At 43.1% G+C, this 18,068-nt stretch overlaps 1 protein-coding gene across 1 annotated transcript; it reads left to right on the plus strand.

The window, feature by feature from the left end:
* The first annotated feature begins 288 nt into the window (after positions 1 to 288).
* Positions 289 to 1,872, plus strand: Gpr150 (G protein-coupled receptor 150). The gene has a single exon (XM_048331471.1). It carries the CDS (start codon positions 306 to 308, stop codon positions 1,605 to 1,607), a length of 1,302 nt encoding a protein of 433 aa, XP_048187428.1. The 5' UTR covers positions 289 to 305; the 3' UTR covers positions 1,608 to 1,872.
* Positions 1,873 to 18,068: the final 16,196 nt, after the last annotated feature.

Consider the following 18,068-nt stretch of genomic DNA (forward strand, 5'->3'; position numbering starts at 1 on the left):
GGGGTTGTGGCGACGCTTGGGGGAGAATCTGCTAGGATCTGCCTGGCGTGGAGAAGGTGGAGAATAGAAATCATGTGTGTTCCTCGAGTGTGCAACCCACACTTGAGTGACAAACGGCGGCGACAACCTCCAGAAACAGCCGACGGGGATCCACGGGAATCCGCCGCGCCGCGGGGCTCGCTTGTTTTCGCAACTAACTTTGGGAACTCCGCGCCCCCCGCGCCCCCCCGCGCCCCCCGCGCCTCCACTGGGGCCGCGCGCGCGCTTCGCGCCCTCCGCGGTGCCGCCCTTGCCGGGGGCTCAGGATGGAGCCCCCCTTGAGCCCCTCCACGGGGCCGCCCGCGCCCAACCTCTCCGCACCCATTCCGCTGAGCTGGGGTCTCAACTTGACTTCGGGACGGGGAGTGTCGGCCCCGGGAGCGCCGCCGCTCCCCCCCGGGCAGCCCGGGCGCCGGGTGCAGCTGGCGTTCCTGGCGATCATCCTGGTGGCGGCCGTGGCCGGCAACGTCGCGGTGCTGTGCCGCCTGTGCGGCGGGCGCGGGCCGCGGGCCGGACCCAAGCGGCGCAACATGGACTTCCTGCTGGTGCAGCTGGCGGCGGCCGACCTGTACGCGTGCGGCGGCGCGGCGCTCTGGCAGCTGGCCTGGGAACTGGTGAGCGAGCCGCGCCCGACTGCGGGCGACCTGGCCTGCCGCCTGTCGCAGCTGCTGCGGGCCTCGGGCCGGGCGGCCTCCGCCCACTTCGTGGCGCTCATCGCCCTGGAGCGCCAGCGCGCCGTGCGCCGGCCGCAGGGGCCGCCCCTGGCCGCGCGCGCCCTCGCCGCCGGGGCCTGGCTGCTGGCGCTGCTGCTGGCGCTGCCCGCCCCCTTCGTGGTGCGCGGGGCGCCGCCGCCGCCGCCGCCGCCGCCGCCGGCCCTCGCGGCGCCCCCCGCCGCCCGCGCCTGGCCGGGGCACTGTCGTTGCCGCGGCATCTTCGCGCCTCTGCCGCCTTGGCACCTGCAGCTCTACGCGCTGTACGAAGTCCTCGTGGGCTTCGCGGCGCCCGTCGCGGTCATGGGCGTCAACTGCGGCCACCTGTTGTGCGTGTGGTGGCAGCGCCGGCCTCCCGCGCCCTCCGCCGCCGCCGCCAGTCCCGCCCGAGCCCGCGCGCCCGGCGAGCTGCCCCGCGCCAAGGTGCAGAGCCTGAAGATGAGCCTGGCGCTGGCCGCGCTGTTCGTGGGCTGCGAGCTGCCCTACTTCGCCACCCGCTTGGCGGCCGCGTGGTCGGAGGACCGCACTCGGGACTGGGAGGGCGACGGCCTGGCGGGGGCGGTGCGCGTGGTCGGCGTGTGCCACGGCGCCCTCAATCCCTTCGTCTACCTCTTCTTCCAGGCGGGCGACGGCCGGCTCTGCGGGCGGCTGCGGGGGCACCTGGCCGCCGTGTGCGGCGCGCGGGCGGGGGCCGCCGAGGACCCCGGGGGGGTCGGGGAGCACCCGGCTCTCCATCGCCACCGCTGGCCCCATCCCCATTATCACCATGCTCGGCGGGACCAGGGGAACCAGGGCGGCTGGCGCCCACCCCCGCCGCCGCCCAGACCGCTGCCCTGCTCTTGCGAAAGCCCCTTCTAGGCCCTTCCCCGGCGGCGCGGAGCTCACCTGTCCCAGAGGCTCGGCCTCCGGAGCCCCGCGGGGCCGGCGCCCAGCCTCCCTCTCCAGGAGACCCGAGCTTGAGCCCTTTCTCCTATCCTATTCCTAAAAGTGTTTACATTCCCCTGCCGTTCCCATTCATTTTCTGCCCTCCAGGTCCTCTCACGTGCTCATTTGCAGATGAAAGGATACCCTTGGGAAGTCACACAAAAAAATACACCCATTAAACTCAGAATTATTATTTTTGCAGTTGTCTTTCACACTCCCCTTCTGTTCTGAGTAAACCCAGTTATTTCAGCTAAATTGGCAAACGCGTTATTTGCTTTGTTATATCATGTGCTAGTAGTTCTCTGGGATTGCGCTTAAATCAGGTGTACCTTGGGGACCAGAAATCTTGCTGTTCCTACCAAGAGGAAAACCCTTCCCATACCTCTATCTGGGGAGACCTGGACTCCCACCCAGTAATATATAATCAGAATGCTACTTCAAAGTCACGGGATTTGTAGAATAAAAAGATTTCCTGCAGAACAATTGGGACTTAAAAAACAAACAAACAAAAAAAGCTTGGTATGTGTTTTCTCTCAGAGGAAAATCATTGTGGCTGTTATTTCCAGTCTAGCTTCCATTTCAATAGAGGCTGGGACTTGGGGGTGGGGGCCATAAAGGCTCCCCTTAGTCCCTGTCAGACATGCCCGGCTGAGTTTTATGGGAAAAGGTTCCTTTGTTCAGACTAGCTTCTAAATGTCGGTGTCCAAATAGAGTAGTGTATCCAAACGCAGCATCAGTGAAAGTCCTCACCAAACCAGAAACAAAGAGCTGTGTTTGCATATGGACAGGGCTCATTGTCCCCGAGGGAGTCTTGCAGAGTTTTGCAGGAAAAAGGAAGCTGAAATGACTGAATTCTGCACTTGTCCATGGAACTCCTGTTTAAAAAAAAAAAAAAAAAGATCCAATGCCTATCAGTATGGATTGCTGAAAACAAAGAAACAAATTTGATTCACTACTTCCTCTTAACTGTCCTTTGTTCTAGAGAGAAGTGACAGCACTGATGAATAATTGCAGGTAGTCGGCCATATCCTTTTCCTCAGAGCCCATAGATGTAGTTATGTTTCAAAACAAATACAAGACAAAGATTCTGAAAGAGGAAACGATTGCTTGAAGCTGACTTAAAGAGCCAGCAATCTCTGAGGGCTATATTCTCCAATAATATATCCCCTAACACACCCAACAACACCTGACGAATAGTAGGCACACAACACATAATTGTTGTATGTTTGGTTGTGTGAGGTATAAGTGAGATAAAAGAGCAAGAGAAATCTTCATTTAGTGTGATTGTAGCTTACTTCCCTCCAGTGCATATGTATTTCTATGTATGTATATTTGTGTGTGTATATGTATATATATATATATATATATATATATTTCTTGTAGGGTCACCAGTTTAGCCCACAGCAACATGGGACTCAGCTTTTTCCTCTTCTGTACTAACCAGGCAGTTGAACCCATCAGGGTTGGCACACTCTTTCCCAGGCATGCTGACCCATCTAGCCAAGAAATAGTGGAGATGAAGACAGCCAGTGGAGGGAGATGTATTCATTCCACCTGTTCAATCCAACAACGACCAAAGACATTTGTATGGTCTTTGCTCAGCGAGAATGTACCTTTGCATCAGCTCTCAGTGAATTTGACATCATCTCCACACCCTCTTGCCATCAGATGGATCTCACAATGGCACAAAAAGAAAGCTGCTAGGGGATGGGGGAGATAAAGGTACAGGCCTGTTTTGGCCAATGGGTCATTTATTCATGAAGGCTGCTTCCAAATGCCCTCCAGGGGAACTAGGCAAGGGCAGGCCACCCTTGCCCCCATGAGGAGATCAGTTCTTCTCTCTAAATGGATGCTTGATTCTTAACCTTCACTGTCTTTATTCTGCTGCATGACAATCTATTTAAAGCAACCATGTATATTTTTCTTGCCAGCCTCTGGGTCTCACTGATCTAGTAAAAAAAAAAAAAAAAAAGAAACAGAAAGCACTGTACTTCGCACACAGGCTTCTTGCTAAGTCCAACTGTCTTTCATGCTGCCTAGGGACTGGCCGCTCTTACAGAGCGTACTACTGGTAGGTTGCAAAATCAGGTCTTGGAAATCTCTTCTCTTCCTCCAGAAACTTTTGCTTGTTTGTTTAGAAGTATTGGGATTTGAACTCAGGGCCCTGTGCTTGCTATGTAGATACTCTACAAATTGAACCATGCCTCCATCTCTTTTTGCTCTAGTTGTCTTGCAACCTGTTTTTTGCCAGGTGTAAGTCTCATACATAGGCTTCATGCATAGCTGGAATATTAGCTGCATGCTACCACACTCTGTCTATTGATAGAGAAAGTGTTTAACTTTTTTGCCTGGACTGGCCTTGAACCTCAATACCAACAAAAACTCTAGGGTTACAGACATGTACCACCATGCCAGCCTCTTTAGAATGTTGACAATGGATGTTACTAAGTTATAGATTTTCCTCCCTCTCTTTGTTCCTCTCTACCTTGAAGAAGATATTATGTTTATGTAATACCTGAAGTAGATCACCCAATTAGAGTAGAAATGTCTTCACAAACCCAAATCTATCATTATTTTACTGTTCATTAATAAACACTTGTTGTTTACTTTGTATTGGGTGGCATTAGAAATGCTGAGATGAATGAAACACATTTCTTCCTTTAAGCCAATATAGTCAGATGTGGGAGACAGTGTGACAGCTATACTGAAGTGCCACATGCGTTAGCAGGGGGTTCACTCTGGAGGTGCTGGGAGCACTGTAAAGGAGCATCTGACAACCTTGGGAAACTTGGCAGTGGATTCAGCAAAACAGGCTCTGTCTTGAAGGCTGAGTTGCGAATAATCATTAGGTAGGGAAGGGTGCCAGGAAATGAGAACAGTCTTTGTGAAGCACAGGAGAGACTGAACATAGACTCTCCAAGCAATTAATAACAATAGCTGAAATGTCTAGTATTAGGGAATCCGTGTGTCCTGACATGATGGAATTAGATGCCAATAAGATCCACCCTGTTTCTAATGAACAAAGTTCTGTGATTCAGACTAAAAAAGTGAAAAACAACAACAATAACCTTTGAAGAACTTAATCAGAGTTGTGGCATGATCAAATCTGAGTTGGGATGTGATGTGAATGGCACAATGGACCAAGGAATTGGAAGGGCAGGACTACTAAGAGGCAGAGATTAAGATAGAAGTTCAGAGAAATTTCTAAGTATAATTTGTAATGTTGTGCCACTTAAAATGCTCTCAAGAGGAATAATAAATTCCAGCTAACTGAGTCACATTTGCCTTCTGTCATCAGTTGAGAACCTTGTCAGAAAGTAAATTCAGCGGACTTAATTTTTTTTATCTCATATCAGAAGTCCACTCATAAGCATAGTCCAGGTTTAGTTAGTTAGTTAGTTGGTTTATTGAGTAGCTCAACTTCATAATACAAGACTGCAATGATTAATTTTACCTTTTGACCTCAACTGATGCCTAAAGAGCTGTAAAACATTATTTGTGAGTGTGCCTTTGAGGATTTTTCCAGAAAGTATTAACTTTTGGACCAGTAAACTGAGTATTAAAAAAAATTCCTCCTCACCAATGATGTTAGATATCATCAAATTTGTGAGGGCAAGACCAAATAGAACAGGGAATTACTATCCTTTCTTAAACTGAGATATCTATCTTCCCCTACCCTTGAACAGTCATAGAGATCGCATTCAGAGTGTGCAGATCCTAGGACTTACTCTAGTAGCAATTCCATAACCATGCCTGATTCTCAGCCATTTGCACCTGCACTCAATGACACCAAAGCTTTCTTGGTTCCCCATCTACCACATGATATATTGGGGACTTCTCACCCTCCATAAGCACCTGCGCCAATGCCCATAATATATTATATGTACATAATATGTAATATATAACATGCATTTATATGTGTATAATATACATATATGTGTGCAGTATGTGTTATAGATCATTGGTTTTGTTTCTATGTCTTCCATAGACGACATCAGATTCTCCTTTTTTCCTCTTTCTACTCTACCGTCCTGAGCCATAGAATTGAACCTGAAGGCCACAAAATGACTGTTGCAGTTCCAGGAATCACATTCAAACATAACCATGACCAGAAATAATGACTTTCCCCCCTCTCCTTATAAGTATGAGGACACATTCCTCAGAAGCCCCCAGCAGACAGTCCTACATGGCTCCTCAGTGTATCTAGAAGCATCATTGCAAGGAAAATGAGACCATCATGTTTAGCTGGAACAAGGAAATGAGGATATGGACTGGAGGATAAAAAGTGAGTCTCTATGCCTTTAAATAATCGCAGAAATGTTAAGGCAATTGGTTTTCATTAATTGTAGCTGTTTATCAGCTACAATGTTTGAAAATTCCCCAACTCTGATGGAAATGCATTATACCAACAAAGGAAATTACTTTAAAAATCCTATGAAACTGACTGATTGTTCCCTATATTTCATCAACTATGTAGTTAGACACCATTTATATTGAAATATTTCTCTCCTGTAAGTAAAGACTTTCCTCTAATTTTATTTATATCTAAAATTTTAAGTAGGGTCTAAGTGACTTTGTTACCATCCATGGAAGACTTGTAGGTTAATAAACTTGAAATATTCTTGAAATTGCCATCTTGTTTGAATCTCCATTCCTATAGACAGATAAGAGACTCAATTGTGTTTCAATCTACATTCCTAAAGATAGATAAGAGACTTAATTGTGTTTCAATGAAGGAGACTTTGCCTTTCAAATTGAGACACTTGGTAGAAACAATATAGTATTCTCAACACACCACAAAAGTAAATAAGTGTCACCTTAAATTTCCCTTTCCTTTCTTTCTATCTCTCTTTCCCTTCCTTGTTTCCCTTTCTTTTCTTCTTTCCTTTCTTCACCTTTCCTTCTTTCCAATCTTTCCTCCCTTCCTCCTTCCCTCTCCTCTCTGTCTCTGTCTTTCTATCTCTGTCTGTCTGTCTGTCTCTCTCTTTTGGTATTAGAGTTTGAACTCTCATTTTTTTTCACTCATGCCTAACACTCTAGTACTTGAGCCGTGTCATTCATCCAGCATTTTGCTTGCTAATTGGAGCTAAGAGTCTTTTGTACTTTTCTGCCCAGGCTGGTTTTGAACCAGCATCTTCAGATTTCAGCCTCTTGCACAGCCAGGATTACAGACTTAAGCAACCCATTCCTGGCTTGATACCCTCTTCTCAAAGCATCACCAAAATAGGAAATTACTAGAGGAGAAATTAGGTCCACATACTTGGTGTTTGGGAACAATTAGGTTGAGCTCTAAAATTAAAATAGTAACACCTCTGAACACTCACTGTAAGATTTCCACCAAGCCACTGTACATAGGCCTGAACTGCAGGATTCTAAGGGACACCATTCGTACAGAAGATTTGAACATCCTCACCAGAGTCAAGCAACATAGCAGTCCTGATTTTAACAGCCCTTTACAGACTAAACACAAAGAATTCTCTATCTCAGAAAAGTAATATGGAGGTGAAATAAGGATATAACCTATGATGTAATTTGAAATAGAAATAATACAAAAACACAGTCAGATGTAAAAATAGATAAACTACAACTAGTGAATATCTATAAATTATATATTAAAATGGAATAATATATCTCATTTGTGGACAAAAAGATAGGTTTAAATTTTTTAAGTTACTTCCTAGGACACATGGAATGTTTGAATATTTGAAAAGATTAATTTCACTCCTGAAAGCATACTGACTTGATCACAGGGAATATATAAGTAGAAAAATTATTTATATAAATACTTTGTTGAATTGGAGACAGGGAATAAAAAAAAAAGAAAGAAAACTATTCAGTGTCTAAAGATTCAAAGTTGACTTTCAACTTAGCTGGCTGGCTTTAGGAACATTACTGATTGTTTATATGCTAAGAATTGGACACAGGCTCTTGTGTATGTTTAGCAAGCACTGTACCACCAAGTCATTCCTTTAACTTAATTGAATATTTTTGAATCACAGTTTTCTCATCAATGAAATCAGGTCTATACTATCCCAGCATGAGACTTCATGAGCCTAAGCCTATCCCTCTTACTACCAAGTCTTTTGCTTAGGATGGTCATTCAATCAGCTAAAGTCAATGAAAGTACACAGAGAGTTTAGGAGGACATAAAGGAAGGAACAGCCAGGAGAGCAGTGTATGTGTATCCCCATTAATTCATCCTCCTCATTCTTCCTCCCTTTTTCCCTCCCTCCTTCCCTTCTTCTCTGTAAGTGAGGAAGCATGTACTCCCCCAATGGCTGCAGTGGTTAGGCTGGAGGGTACTGGTAAGGAACAATATTCCAGGGCTTATTTGAATAAGGGAACTTCATCTTTAGAAAAGAAAAATAGAGATAGGTAAGATATCTCACGTGCAGAAGGGTTGGGGAGTCTGAATCACTTCAATGTTTGGCCCACCATGGTGTTTCCTTAAGATTTTAGTAAAATATCTATGGAATTTCTGGGTATAATTCTGACAGGTATCAGAAAACAGATATTGTGTCCAGGAGGCTTGATTTCTCCTATATCATCATAATCATTTTTTGCAGGAGATTAAAGGAGATTGTTCCCTAGATGGTCACTTATTCAGGAGCAGTTAATTTAATTCTACGATAAAATCATTTTTAGGGCCACGTTTATGGTGTTGAATAAACACTGATTATAGCTTACATTTATAAAAGTATAAAAAGAAAAATACCTTTGATCTTGGAAATGGCTCAAATATTCTGTGAAGACTATAATGCTAGACATAATAATGGAAACTGATTGTTTTCCAAAAGGGTCATATTAATTAATAAGTAGTCTTAATTCTGTGATTTCTTAAAAACAATGAGGAAGTAGCTGTCTTAAAAGTTTTATTACTTAAGTTTTATTATTGCTTTCACTACTGTTTTAACTATTCACAAACCAGTGCTTTTTTTCTCTAAGTAACAAAGAATATTGGAATTGATATGTTATTTATTATTTTATTTTCTTTCCTTTTTTTTTTTTTTTCTTGCCAGTCCTGGTCCTTGGACTCAGGGCCTGAGCACTGTCCCTGGCTTCCTTTTGCTCAAACCTAGCACTCTGCCACTTGAGCCACAGTGCCACTTCTGGCCGTCTTCTGTATATGTGGTGCTGGGGAATCGAACCCAGGGCCTCATGTATACAAGGCAAGCTCTCTTGCCACTAGGCCATATCCCCAGCCCTGGAATTGATATGTTAAATCACATTGTGTTACGTTACTGTTTTTGTTTTTTGTTTTTTGTTGTTGTTGTTTTTTTTGGCCAGTCCTGGGGCTTGGACTCTGGGCCTGAGAACGGTCCCTGGCTTTTTGCTCAAGAATGGCACTCTGCCACTTGAGCCACAGCACCACTTCTGGCCATTTTCTATATATGTGGTGCTGGGGAATTGAACCCAGGGCTTCATGTATCAGAGGCAAGCACTCTTGCCACTAGGCCATATTCCCAGCCCACGTTACTGTTTTTGTAAGACAGGGTTCCCACTAGGAACTTAGGCTGGCTGAGAACTCTTCATTCTCTTGTCTCAGCCTTCCAGATCCTTACCTCTTAATAGCCAGCAAAAAGGTGGGCATGGAGGCATGGCTCAAATGGTAGAGGTCTAGCCATGTAGGAAAAAGCCAGTACTGGCACAAAATGAATGAATGAGTGAAAAATAAATAAATAAAGTCCAAGAGCATAAAATAGTTCCATGTAAAACTGGATCTCATTGCACAAAGTATGTCATGAGGAATTCGTCTCTTGTCATGTACCAACTCACTTTCTTTCATTGCTCAGTTTTAGCCTCCATAATAACAAAGAGCCTTTCAACAACAGATTCTGTCAGGTTAATGAAGTCAAAGGAAATAATAACTTTAGCAAAAATCCCAGGAACAAACATGCAGAATTGGGTGCTTTGTCAGAGCTGGGTTATGTGCACATTTTTGTTTGTTGTTTGTTGGTTTGTTTGTTTGTTTTCTGATAAGCTGGGAAGCTTACATGGCCTTTCTGGGCCACATAGAAGGAGAACTGGAGAAAGGAAGTGTGCTCTCTTTTCCCAGAAGAAAAAATGATTGACACCAAAGTCAACTCCATGCCTCCAAATCTCCAATTAAGGAATTTATTATACATAATATGTATTCATGTATATTGTGGATTCAGGTTATAAGCAAATTTATTAACCTTAATCTCTTGTCCCTTTCATGAAGTGTACATTGTTGTTGGTACTTTTCTGAAAGCGATGAAAGTGGTTTATTTTTTATTTCACCTAGTTTCTAAGCAAAGAAATGCACAGAGGAGTGAAAACATGGCCTGAATCATCATGCTGAAGTTACAGGAAGAAATAAGATTTGAGTAATGCATAATAAGACTTTAGGAATCATTATGCAAGCTACTGCCTACATGATCCTGATAACTGAATACTAACCTTGCTCCTTCTCTGATATTCTGATGGAGTGTTAATATGAGGTTTTTATTATTGATCTTATTACTAGTATGTTTTTGTACAAAGGGTTTTAGTGTTACGTGTCAGTTTATGAGTACAACACACCTAGATTGAAGTTACCCTTTTCATCATTCTCCCACGTGTCTCCCAAACCCACCCTTAAAGTGAGTTTTGAAATATTAAAAGATTTTGATATTTTACTGATCACATCATTGCTGTATGTTTATCATTATTGTGTTCTTTTAAAATGCAGTTGCTAAGAATTTTTGCTGTAAATAAGAATGTTCCAGACTATGCTCCATGAAGCAGCAGGTGCCTTGGTATGACTACTATTATGGGGTGGGGGGAGGAAGGGAGTTTATAGTGAAGTATTTGGAACATTAGGTTAAAAAGACTTCTCCCTTTTAATATTTGTATTATAATAGATACAGAAACACTAAAAGGAAAATACAAAAGAACACCCACATACTCATCACTAGTTTTCAATAGATGTTAACATTTTGTCATATTTGCTTTTATATATGTGTTGGTAATGGTTGCAAACTGAATATTAGCTGCAGAATAAAGATCTTTGAGTACATATCATCTCTGAATCTTAGAACATGCATCTCCTAAGACAGTTTTATATAACTGCAAAGCGTTATCACATAAAACTTAACATAATTTCCCTAATATCCTAACAAACTCAGTCTACATTTTAATGTTTTCCTTTGGATAGACATTTTTCTTTTGAATTCCAATATAATTATAATTCACCCATTATATTTAGTTATGTCTTGAAACTCTTTTGTTGTAAGGCAGTCTTTTAACATCATTTTTAAGGGACTAAGCCAGTTGTCTTGTAGATATCTCATAGTCTGTTTTTTTCTAAATGTCTCACCATGGAATCTTCTAATTCCTCTTTCTCAACCAGGTTTTCTTTATAGAAATCCCTTTTCATATGTCAATATGGAAAACTCCTTTCTAAGCTACGTACTCACTGCCTCATTATGTAACTGTACCTCTTGCACAACACCTTGTCAACCCTAAATTTAATTAATAAAAAAAGAATTGTTCCCACATCCCATGCACATGAATAAATACACACACACAGACACACACACACACACACACACACACAAACCACCACCACCACCACCACCACCACCATCACCTCCACCAGAAGTCGTATATAAACTTCATAACCAATCTTCCTGGCTATGTTATTAGAATCATCCTCTTAAACATTGATGCAGAAATTACAAGTGATTTTAAATTTGTTCATATACATAGAGGAAGACCAGGAAAATCAGTGCAGTGATACAGTTATCAAATATATTACTGGAGTCTGGACCTTTGAGGTGCAAACAGGAAGGCATGCATTAAAAGTAGATCCAGTTGGAAAACAACACAGCAAGTTCAGTACTGGCTTAGACATTGATCTAATGGGAGTCTATCTCCTGTTGGAATTACCTACCTAAGAAGAATTTTGTTTGTACAGGACGTTTTGAGGGAAGATCTAAAAATTAAAAAACAAGGAGAAAGTAAAAAGGAAGGAAGGCACTCAGTTTGACAAACAGGGTTTTAACAGAGAAAGAGACCACCCGAAGAGGTAAATTAAGTCAGGAAACAGTGTCACACATCTTAGTTCCAGCTACTTGGCAGTATGAGTTATTCAAGACCAGCTTGAGCAACACAGTGGAACTCCATTTCAAAAAGGCAACCAACCAACCAAAATAAATATATTTATCAAATTAAATATTAGAAAATAAAAAGCAAATAAAGACAGTACATTTAATGTTTAGAAACTAGTCTGGGCTTCCCCCAATGGAACAGGGGTATAGTGTTGTAAAGTGAATCCAGTCAGCAAGATACAGAGAAGCCACATTTTGAGAGGTCGAACTGGGAGTCTTTAATAAAAAGCTGGCATCGGCAGGTGGACTATTGTTACAAAGACCTGCAGCCCACAGAATATGTACTTAACTCTGTTAGAAAAGTGAGTCATGAAAGCAGGAGAGAAAAGAAAGTGCAGAAAACAACACCAACAAACCAGATCAGCTCCAATGGAGAGCTGAAATGAGATGCTATGTTGACCAGAAGGGAAGCCAGGAGACAGGACACAAGCAGACAGGAGATACATGGCATAGAGTAATGGCATCTGAGCTGGTCTAGGCCTAAATAGGGTCAGGACAGGACACAGGATCACAGACAGCTTGAGAGTTCAGGACCAAAGACTGGCAGGTTAAAGTCCCACCTTTGCCTCTAGGAATTCAGGCACGCCCATCACCTGGGAGGTGGGACTTCCCAGTCTCCACCATGAAGACAAGATGTTGCCCATTAAACCCAATACCTTACCATCCACCACGTGGCCAAAATGGCGTTAGATTCAGCATCCCTACTTCAATAGCAGATACTGAATCAGTGAAGAAATATCCTACTATAAAAATCCTTGGACATTTTATGACCTGTCATAAAGAACATGTGGTTGACATATTGTTGTTTCCTATGAAAGAGGAAACCAGACTCAGAAACTTCAACGACAGAGTCAGGTGATGCTAGAAATGAAAGAATGACACATCCTATCCCTAGGAAGCTAGTTGTGTGGGCCAACTTCCTTAACAGGACAGTTTCTTTGTCGCAATGTGTCTCCCATCTTCTTTCACCTGCCCAAGTTGCACTCTATCTGAAGCAGAGAACCCGGACAACATAGAAAGAATGATCCATCTATTTATTTCAGACACAGGCAATTAAATCAATCTGCGTTTTTACAAATTTAAAAATTTGCAAAAAGCAAAAGCTCTAGTCTCCTGGTGTCCATCTCTTCTTCTCAATTAAAAATCTTTTCATTGACCTTTTGGTTGTGAGTCGTGTGCTTCATTGGGCAAGGACTCTATGAGAGGCTCCTTAGGAGAATGTATTTCTGAGGCGGTGCTTCAGTGGCTGTTTCTAGTGAGCTTTGGTTAGGCAGTCTACAGTCTGCTTTGAAGCACACATGCCCTGGTGCTATCTTGACACTACAGGATGGCATGAGGTCCCTGTAGACATACTAGATGGATCCAAAATTTATCCCGCCATCATGTCCTCTGTCCCAGAATGAAGAATGTAGTTTGAAGGAGTCAGAAAATGCAGCCAACCCACAAGTCTCATGAGTGATTTTGAGCTAGACACTCAATAATTCATGGTAGCTCAGGTGCTTTATATTTTATGTAAAGACAATAAGAAAGTAGTTCAATTTTTCCTATTGCATAGCCTTTTTATAAGTTAATAATTATAACAGTGTATAATGCTGGTACAGGTTTATATACTTTAGACAGGAATTCCGATAAATTCAGTTTCATGCAATTCCCATCAATGTATAGCAGAGTCATAGTTCTATGGTATATTACTGAGCATATCCCATGTATACTTTAATGAGGAGAGAGCCATATATTCTGTCAAATATCTCATGATAGAACTTCCTGCAAGCTAGTTTCTGGGTATAGACCTGATTTTTCCTTCACAACATGTACCTCTCAGAGTAGACTTTCTAGTCCATATTTATATTTGGATAAAACCCTGGCTTTCACCTTGGTGTGATCATACAAGAGAAGTCATCTGAGAATCTTCTTGGAAACTACAAAGCATATAAATACATCCCACTAAACTCCAATTAAATTTCTTGTCGACTCTACTGCCACTTAGCCAGAACTCAAAAATGTCTGAGTGGCACCGAGTGCCAGTGACTCTGTGGCTCATACCTTTGCTATGGTTATTTGCCAAGCCTGGCACGGTACAACTAGCAAAGGCTTGCTTTAGGTGTGTTTAGATGTGTTTGCTGACCACAGAATGGTCTCCACCCCCATTTAACAACAGTGTATTATTTTACTTACTGCCCAGAACACAGCATTCCAGCTGGAAGATAAAAATCAGGCGAGAACAAATAATGTTTCACTTCTGAAAATTTTGTCTTTATTTATTTCTTCTCATATGCTTACTTTGGCTTCCTCTTTGCTCTACAGATTTGTGTGCCTGTAGAGGGCACAGAAATATGTTCTCTTAAGAGGAGAGTAATAAAGAAGAAAGCAAGGACTTGCACACATAATTTATTTCAAGAGACTGTTAGCAATTCCATTGGGCTTGCTATTTGGCAGACTTGAATAAAAATGTTTACGATTAAGTAAACTTACATTTGTATCACTTTTTCTATCTCTCAATTGGTTGCAAATTCCAGGAAAAAATTTCTATCACAAACAAAAGAGAATGGTATCAAGAAAGCAGTAACACTATTGGCCACCTGCATGCGGCCTAGCATGCTCTGTAAGTGCTGTATCCTCATTGGCCGCCTGCGTGTGGCAAGTTTGACTGTGATGTTTGCAATATAAACAGGCTGGAAGGCCACAGGGACACGTGGTCCCAGCTCCCTAGTCTGGGCTGCACACATGCGGGCGGTCCCAGGTCCCGAGTCTGGGCCCCGATCCTGTACACGGTCGGCAGTTTCGGATCCCGAGTCTGGGCTGCAACCTAGGCCGGTCGGTTCACTTTTTGTTCACTTTTTAATTCCTCAATAAAACTATCTTTTTGTCAAAAAAAATAAAGCAGTAACAATAGAAAAAATGTGATTTGAAGAAAAATTAAGAAGTAGAAATCACAAGACTTAGTGCTGGATTCAATTTGGAGAAGATGTCAGAGAGTTCCTAAACACCACCCATTTGAAAATTGATGAGAGTGACTCAAGAGACACATTATAATAGTTGCCATGTTAAGATTATTGCAGGGCTGGGGCTATAGCCTCGTGGCAAGAGTGCCTGCCTCGGATACACGAGGCCCTAGGTTGGATTCCCCAGCACCACATATACAGAAAACGGCCAGAAGCGGCGCTGTGGCTCAAGTGGCAGAATGCTACCCTTGAGCGGGAAGAAGCCAGGGACAGTACTCAGGCCCTGAGTCCATGGCCCAGGACTGGCCAAAAAAAAAAAAAAAAAGATTATTGCAAGGGGCTGGGAACATGGCCTAGTGGCAAGAGTGCTTGACTCTATACATGAAGCACTGCGTTCGATTCCTCAGCACCACATACATAGAAAACAGCCAGAAGTGGTGCTGTGGCTCAAGAGGCAAAGTGCTAGCCTTGAGCAAAAAGAATCCTGGGACAGTGCTCAGGCCCTGAGTCCAAGGCCCAGGACTGGGGAAAAAAAAAAGATTATTGCAATCTGGGTGCAGGTGGCTTATACCTATAATCCTAACTACTCAGGAGGCTAAGATCTGAGGATCGTGGTTCAAAGCCAGCCAGAACACTAAAGTCTATGAGACTCTTGTCTCCAGCAAACTACTCAGAAAAAGCCAGAAGTAACACTACTACACTGTTAGCGGGAGTGTAAACTTGTTCAATCACTCTGGAAAGCAGTATGGATATTCCTCAAAAGGCTAAATATAAGGCTCCCCTATCACTCAGCAACCCCAGCTCTGGGCATTTACCCAAATGATCATAAGCACAGTCACACTAAAGCTACCAGCACAACCATGTTCACTGCAGTGGTACTTACCACAGCTAAAATATGGAACCAACCCAGATACCCTTCAATAGATGAATGGATCAAGAAATTGTGGTGTATATAGACACAATGGAATTCTACACTTCTATCAGAAAGAATGGCATTGCTCCATTTATAAGGAAATGGAAGACTTGGGAGAAACCATACGAACTGAAGCAAGCAAGACACAAAGAAACATAAACTCTATGTTTTACCTCATTGGGAATAATTAGTATATGTGTAGGATAGCCCTAGCAGAGGATCACAATAGCTCAATGACTATGTATACAAGAACATATAAGAAATGAACTCCAAGATATGGAAACAAGAGGTTTTTGTTGTTGTTGTTATTTTTAATGTACTATGTGAAATTATTTATCTTTTCTTGCATTTTTCTTCCCTATGGTTTATCCCCTGTTGTCACTGTGTATGATTTTGGTACCCTGGGTATTGTATATACTTTTATCTGAATTAGGGAAGGGAAGGGGAACGTCAAAACGGTGAGATAAAGGATAAAAGGTGAACCAATGCAACAGCGAAACTTAGAAGGCAATATGCTATAACCAAACTGTACAACTTGGGGGGGGGGACAAAATAGGGGAGCAGGGAAGGTGGGAGAAAAATGAGGGAGGTGGTAACAAGTTTGACAAAAAATATACTCACTACCTTATGTATGTAACTGTAACCCCTCTGTATATCACTTTGACAATAAAATTAAATTTTAAAAAGCCAGAAGTGGTGCTGTGGCTCATGTGGTAGAGCGCAGGCCTTGATCAAAAGGGACTCAAGGACAGGACCCTGGCCCAGAGTTCAAGCCCCAGGACTGGAAAAATAATTATTTTGATTGTAGTGAAGATAGCCAGCTAAATCGCAAGGAAAAAGAAATCCTTTGAAGTTGCTGAGTGTCACGCAGCGTGTGCTCTTCTTGCAGTAATGACAATGCAGAAACCTGCATGCAATGTCTCTGTTGAGGCACTAGAGACATGACACTCAAAGTTTTTACTGGTATTCATAAATTTCCACTTCTTTCTCCATCTCCATAGGTGATGATGCTGACCTTCTTTGGACTTGAGTAGAGAACTTCATTTCCCCTGTGAAGAAAAGCTTACAGAGCTGCTTGAAACTGTTATCCTGAAAAAGTCTGCTTGCACTGGGAACTGTTGGCTCATGCACATAATCCTAGCTATTTAGGGAGGCAGAGATCTGAAGAGCATGATCCAAACCCAGCCTGAGCAGGAAAGTCTGTGAAACTCTTATTTCTACTAAATTAGCAAAAAGCTAGAAGTGGAGCTATGGCCTGAGTGATAGAGTGCTAGCCTTGAGCAAAAGAAGCTCAGTGACAGTGCCCATGTCCCTGGCTTCAAGCCCCAGGAACAGCACACACACACACACACACACACACACACACACACACACACACACAACTACTTGCAAGGTTGACCCTTGGTGGCTGGCATCTTGGAACTTGGCTAGTAAACACTTCCTATAGTGAAAATGGATGTTTTAATTTTTTATTATTATTATTATTTTTGGCCTGTCCTGGGCCTTGGACTCAGGGCCTGAGCACTGTCCCTGGCTTCTTCCCGCTCAAGGCTAGCACTCTGCCACTTTGAGCCACAGCGCCGCTTCTGGCCGCTTTCTGTATATGTGGTGCTGGGGAATCGAACCTAGGGCCTCGTGTATCCGAGGCAGGCACTCTTGCCACTAGGCTATATCCCCAGCCGGATGTTTTAATTTTGAACACAATCAAACTGGATATAATGATAAGAAATCCATTGAAACTATGCTAAATTGTGATAATAAACAGCCTCAAATTTTCAATGCCTTGCTAGAGGCATGGCTCTAGTAATGAAATACCTGCCTAGAAAGCACAAAGCCCTGAGTTTAAATCTCACTACTCCCCCCACCCCACAAAGAGTTTAGTGCCTGGGGCTGGGAATATGGCCTAGTGGCAAGAGTGCTTGCCTCATATACACGAGGCCCTGGGTTCGATTCCTCAGCACCACATATACAGAAAATTGCCAGAAGGGGCGCTGTGGCTCAAGTGGCAGAGTGCTAGCCTTGAGCCAAAAAGAAGCCAGGGACAGTGCTCAGGCCCTGAGTTCACGGCCTAGGACTGACAAAAAAAAAAAAAAGAGCTTAGTGCCTTACCACAACCAAAGGGCAATTTTTAATTAAGTTCTACCTTTTACTAAATTTACATTATTGTTATTATGAAGGTGATGTACATAAGAATTACAATGATATGAGTCAGGTAATGAGTATATTTCCTTTCATACAACGTCTTGTGTTCTCTCACTCTCTCCCAGTCCCTCTCTCCCATCTCTACCCACGAGTTGTATATTTAACTTTCAACAATGTCCAGTGAGCTCCACTGTTGTACATTTTTTACCCGTATTCCCTCAAGTTCTGTATCCTTCCCCCTCCCTTCCCAAAGATATACATGTGAATACACCAGACAAAAAAGAAG

This window comes from Perognathus longimembris, chromosome 22, assembly GCF_023159225.1.
Source record: "Perognathus longimembris pacificus isolate PPM17 chromosome 22, ASM2315922v1, whole genome shotgun sequence".
Lineage (NCBI taxonomy): Eukaryota > Metazoa > Chordata > Mammalia > Rodentia > Heteromyidae > Perognathus > Perognathus longimembris.

What these genes read in the sequence shown, in the direction of transcription:
- Gpr150 (XM_048331471.1), top strand. Translation starts at nt 306, where the DNA reads ATGGAGCCCCCCTTGAGCCCCTCCACGGGGCCGCCCGCGCCCAACCTC.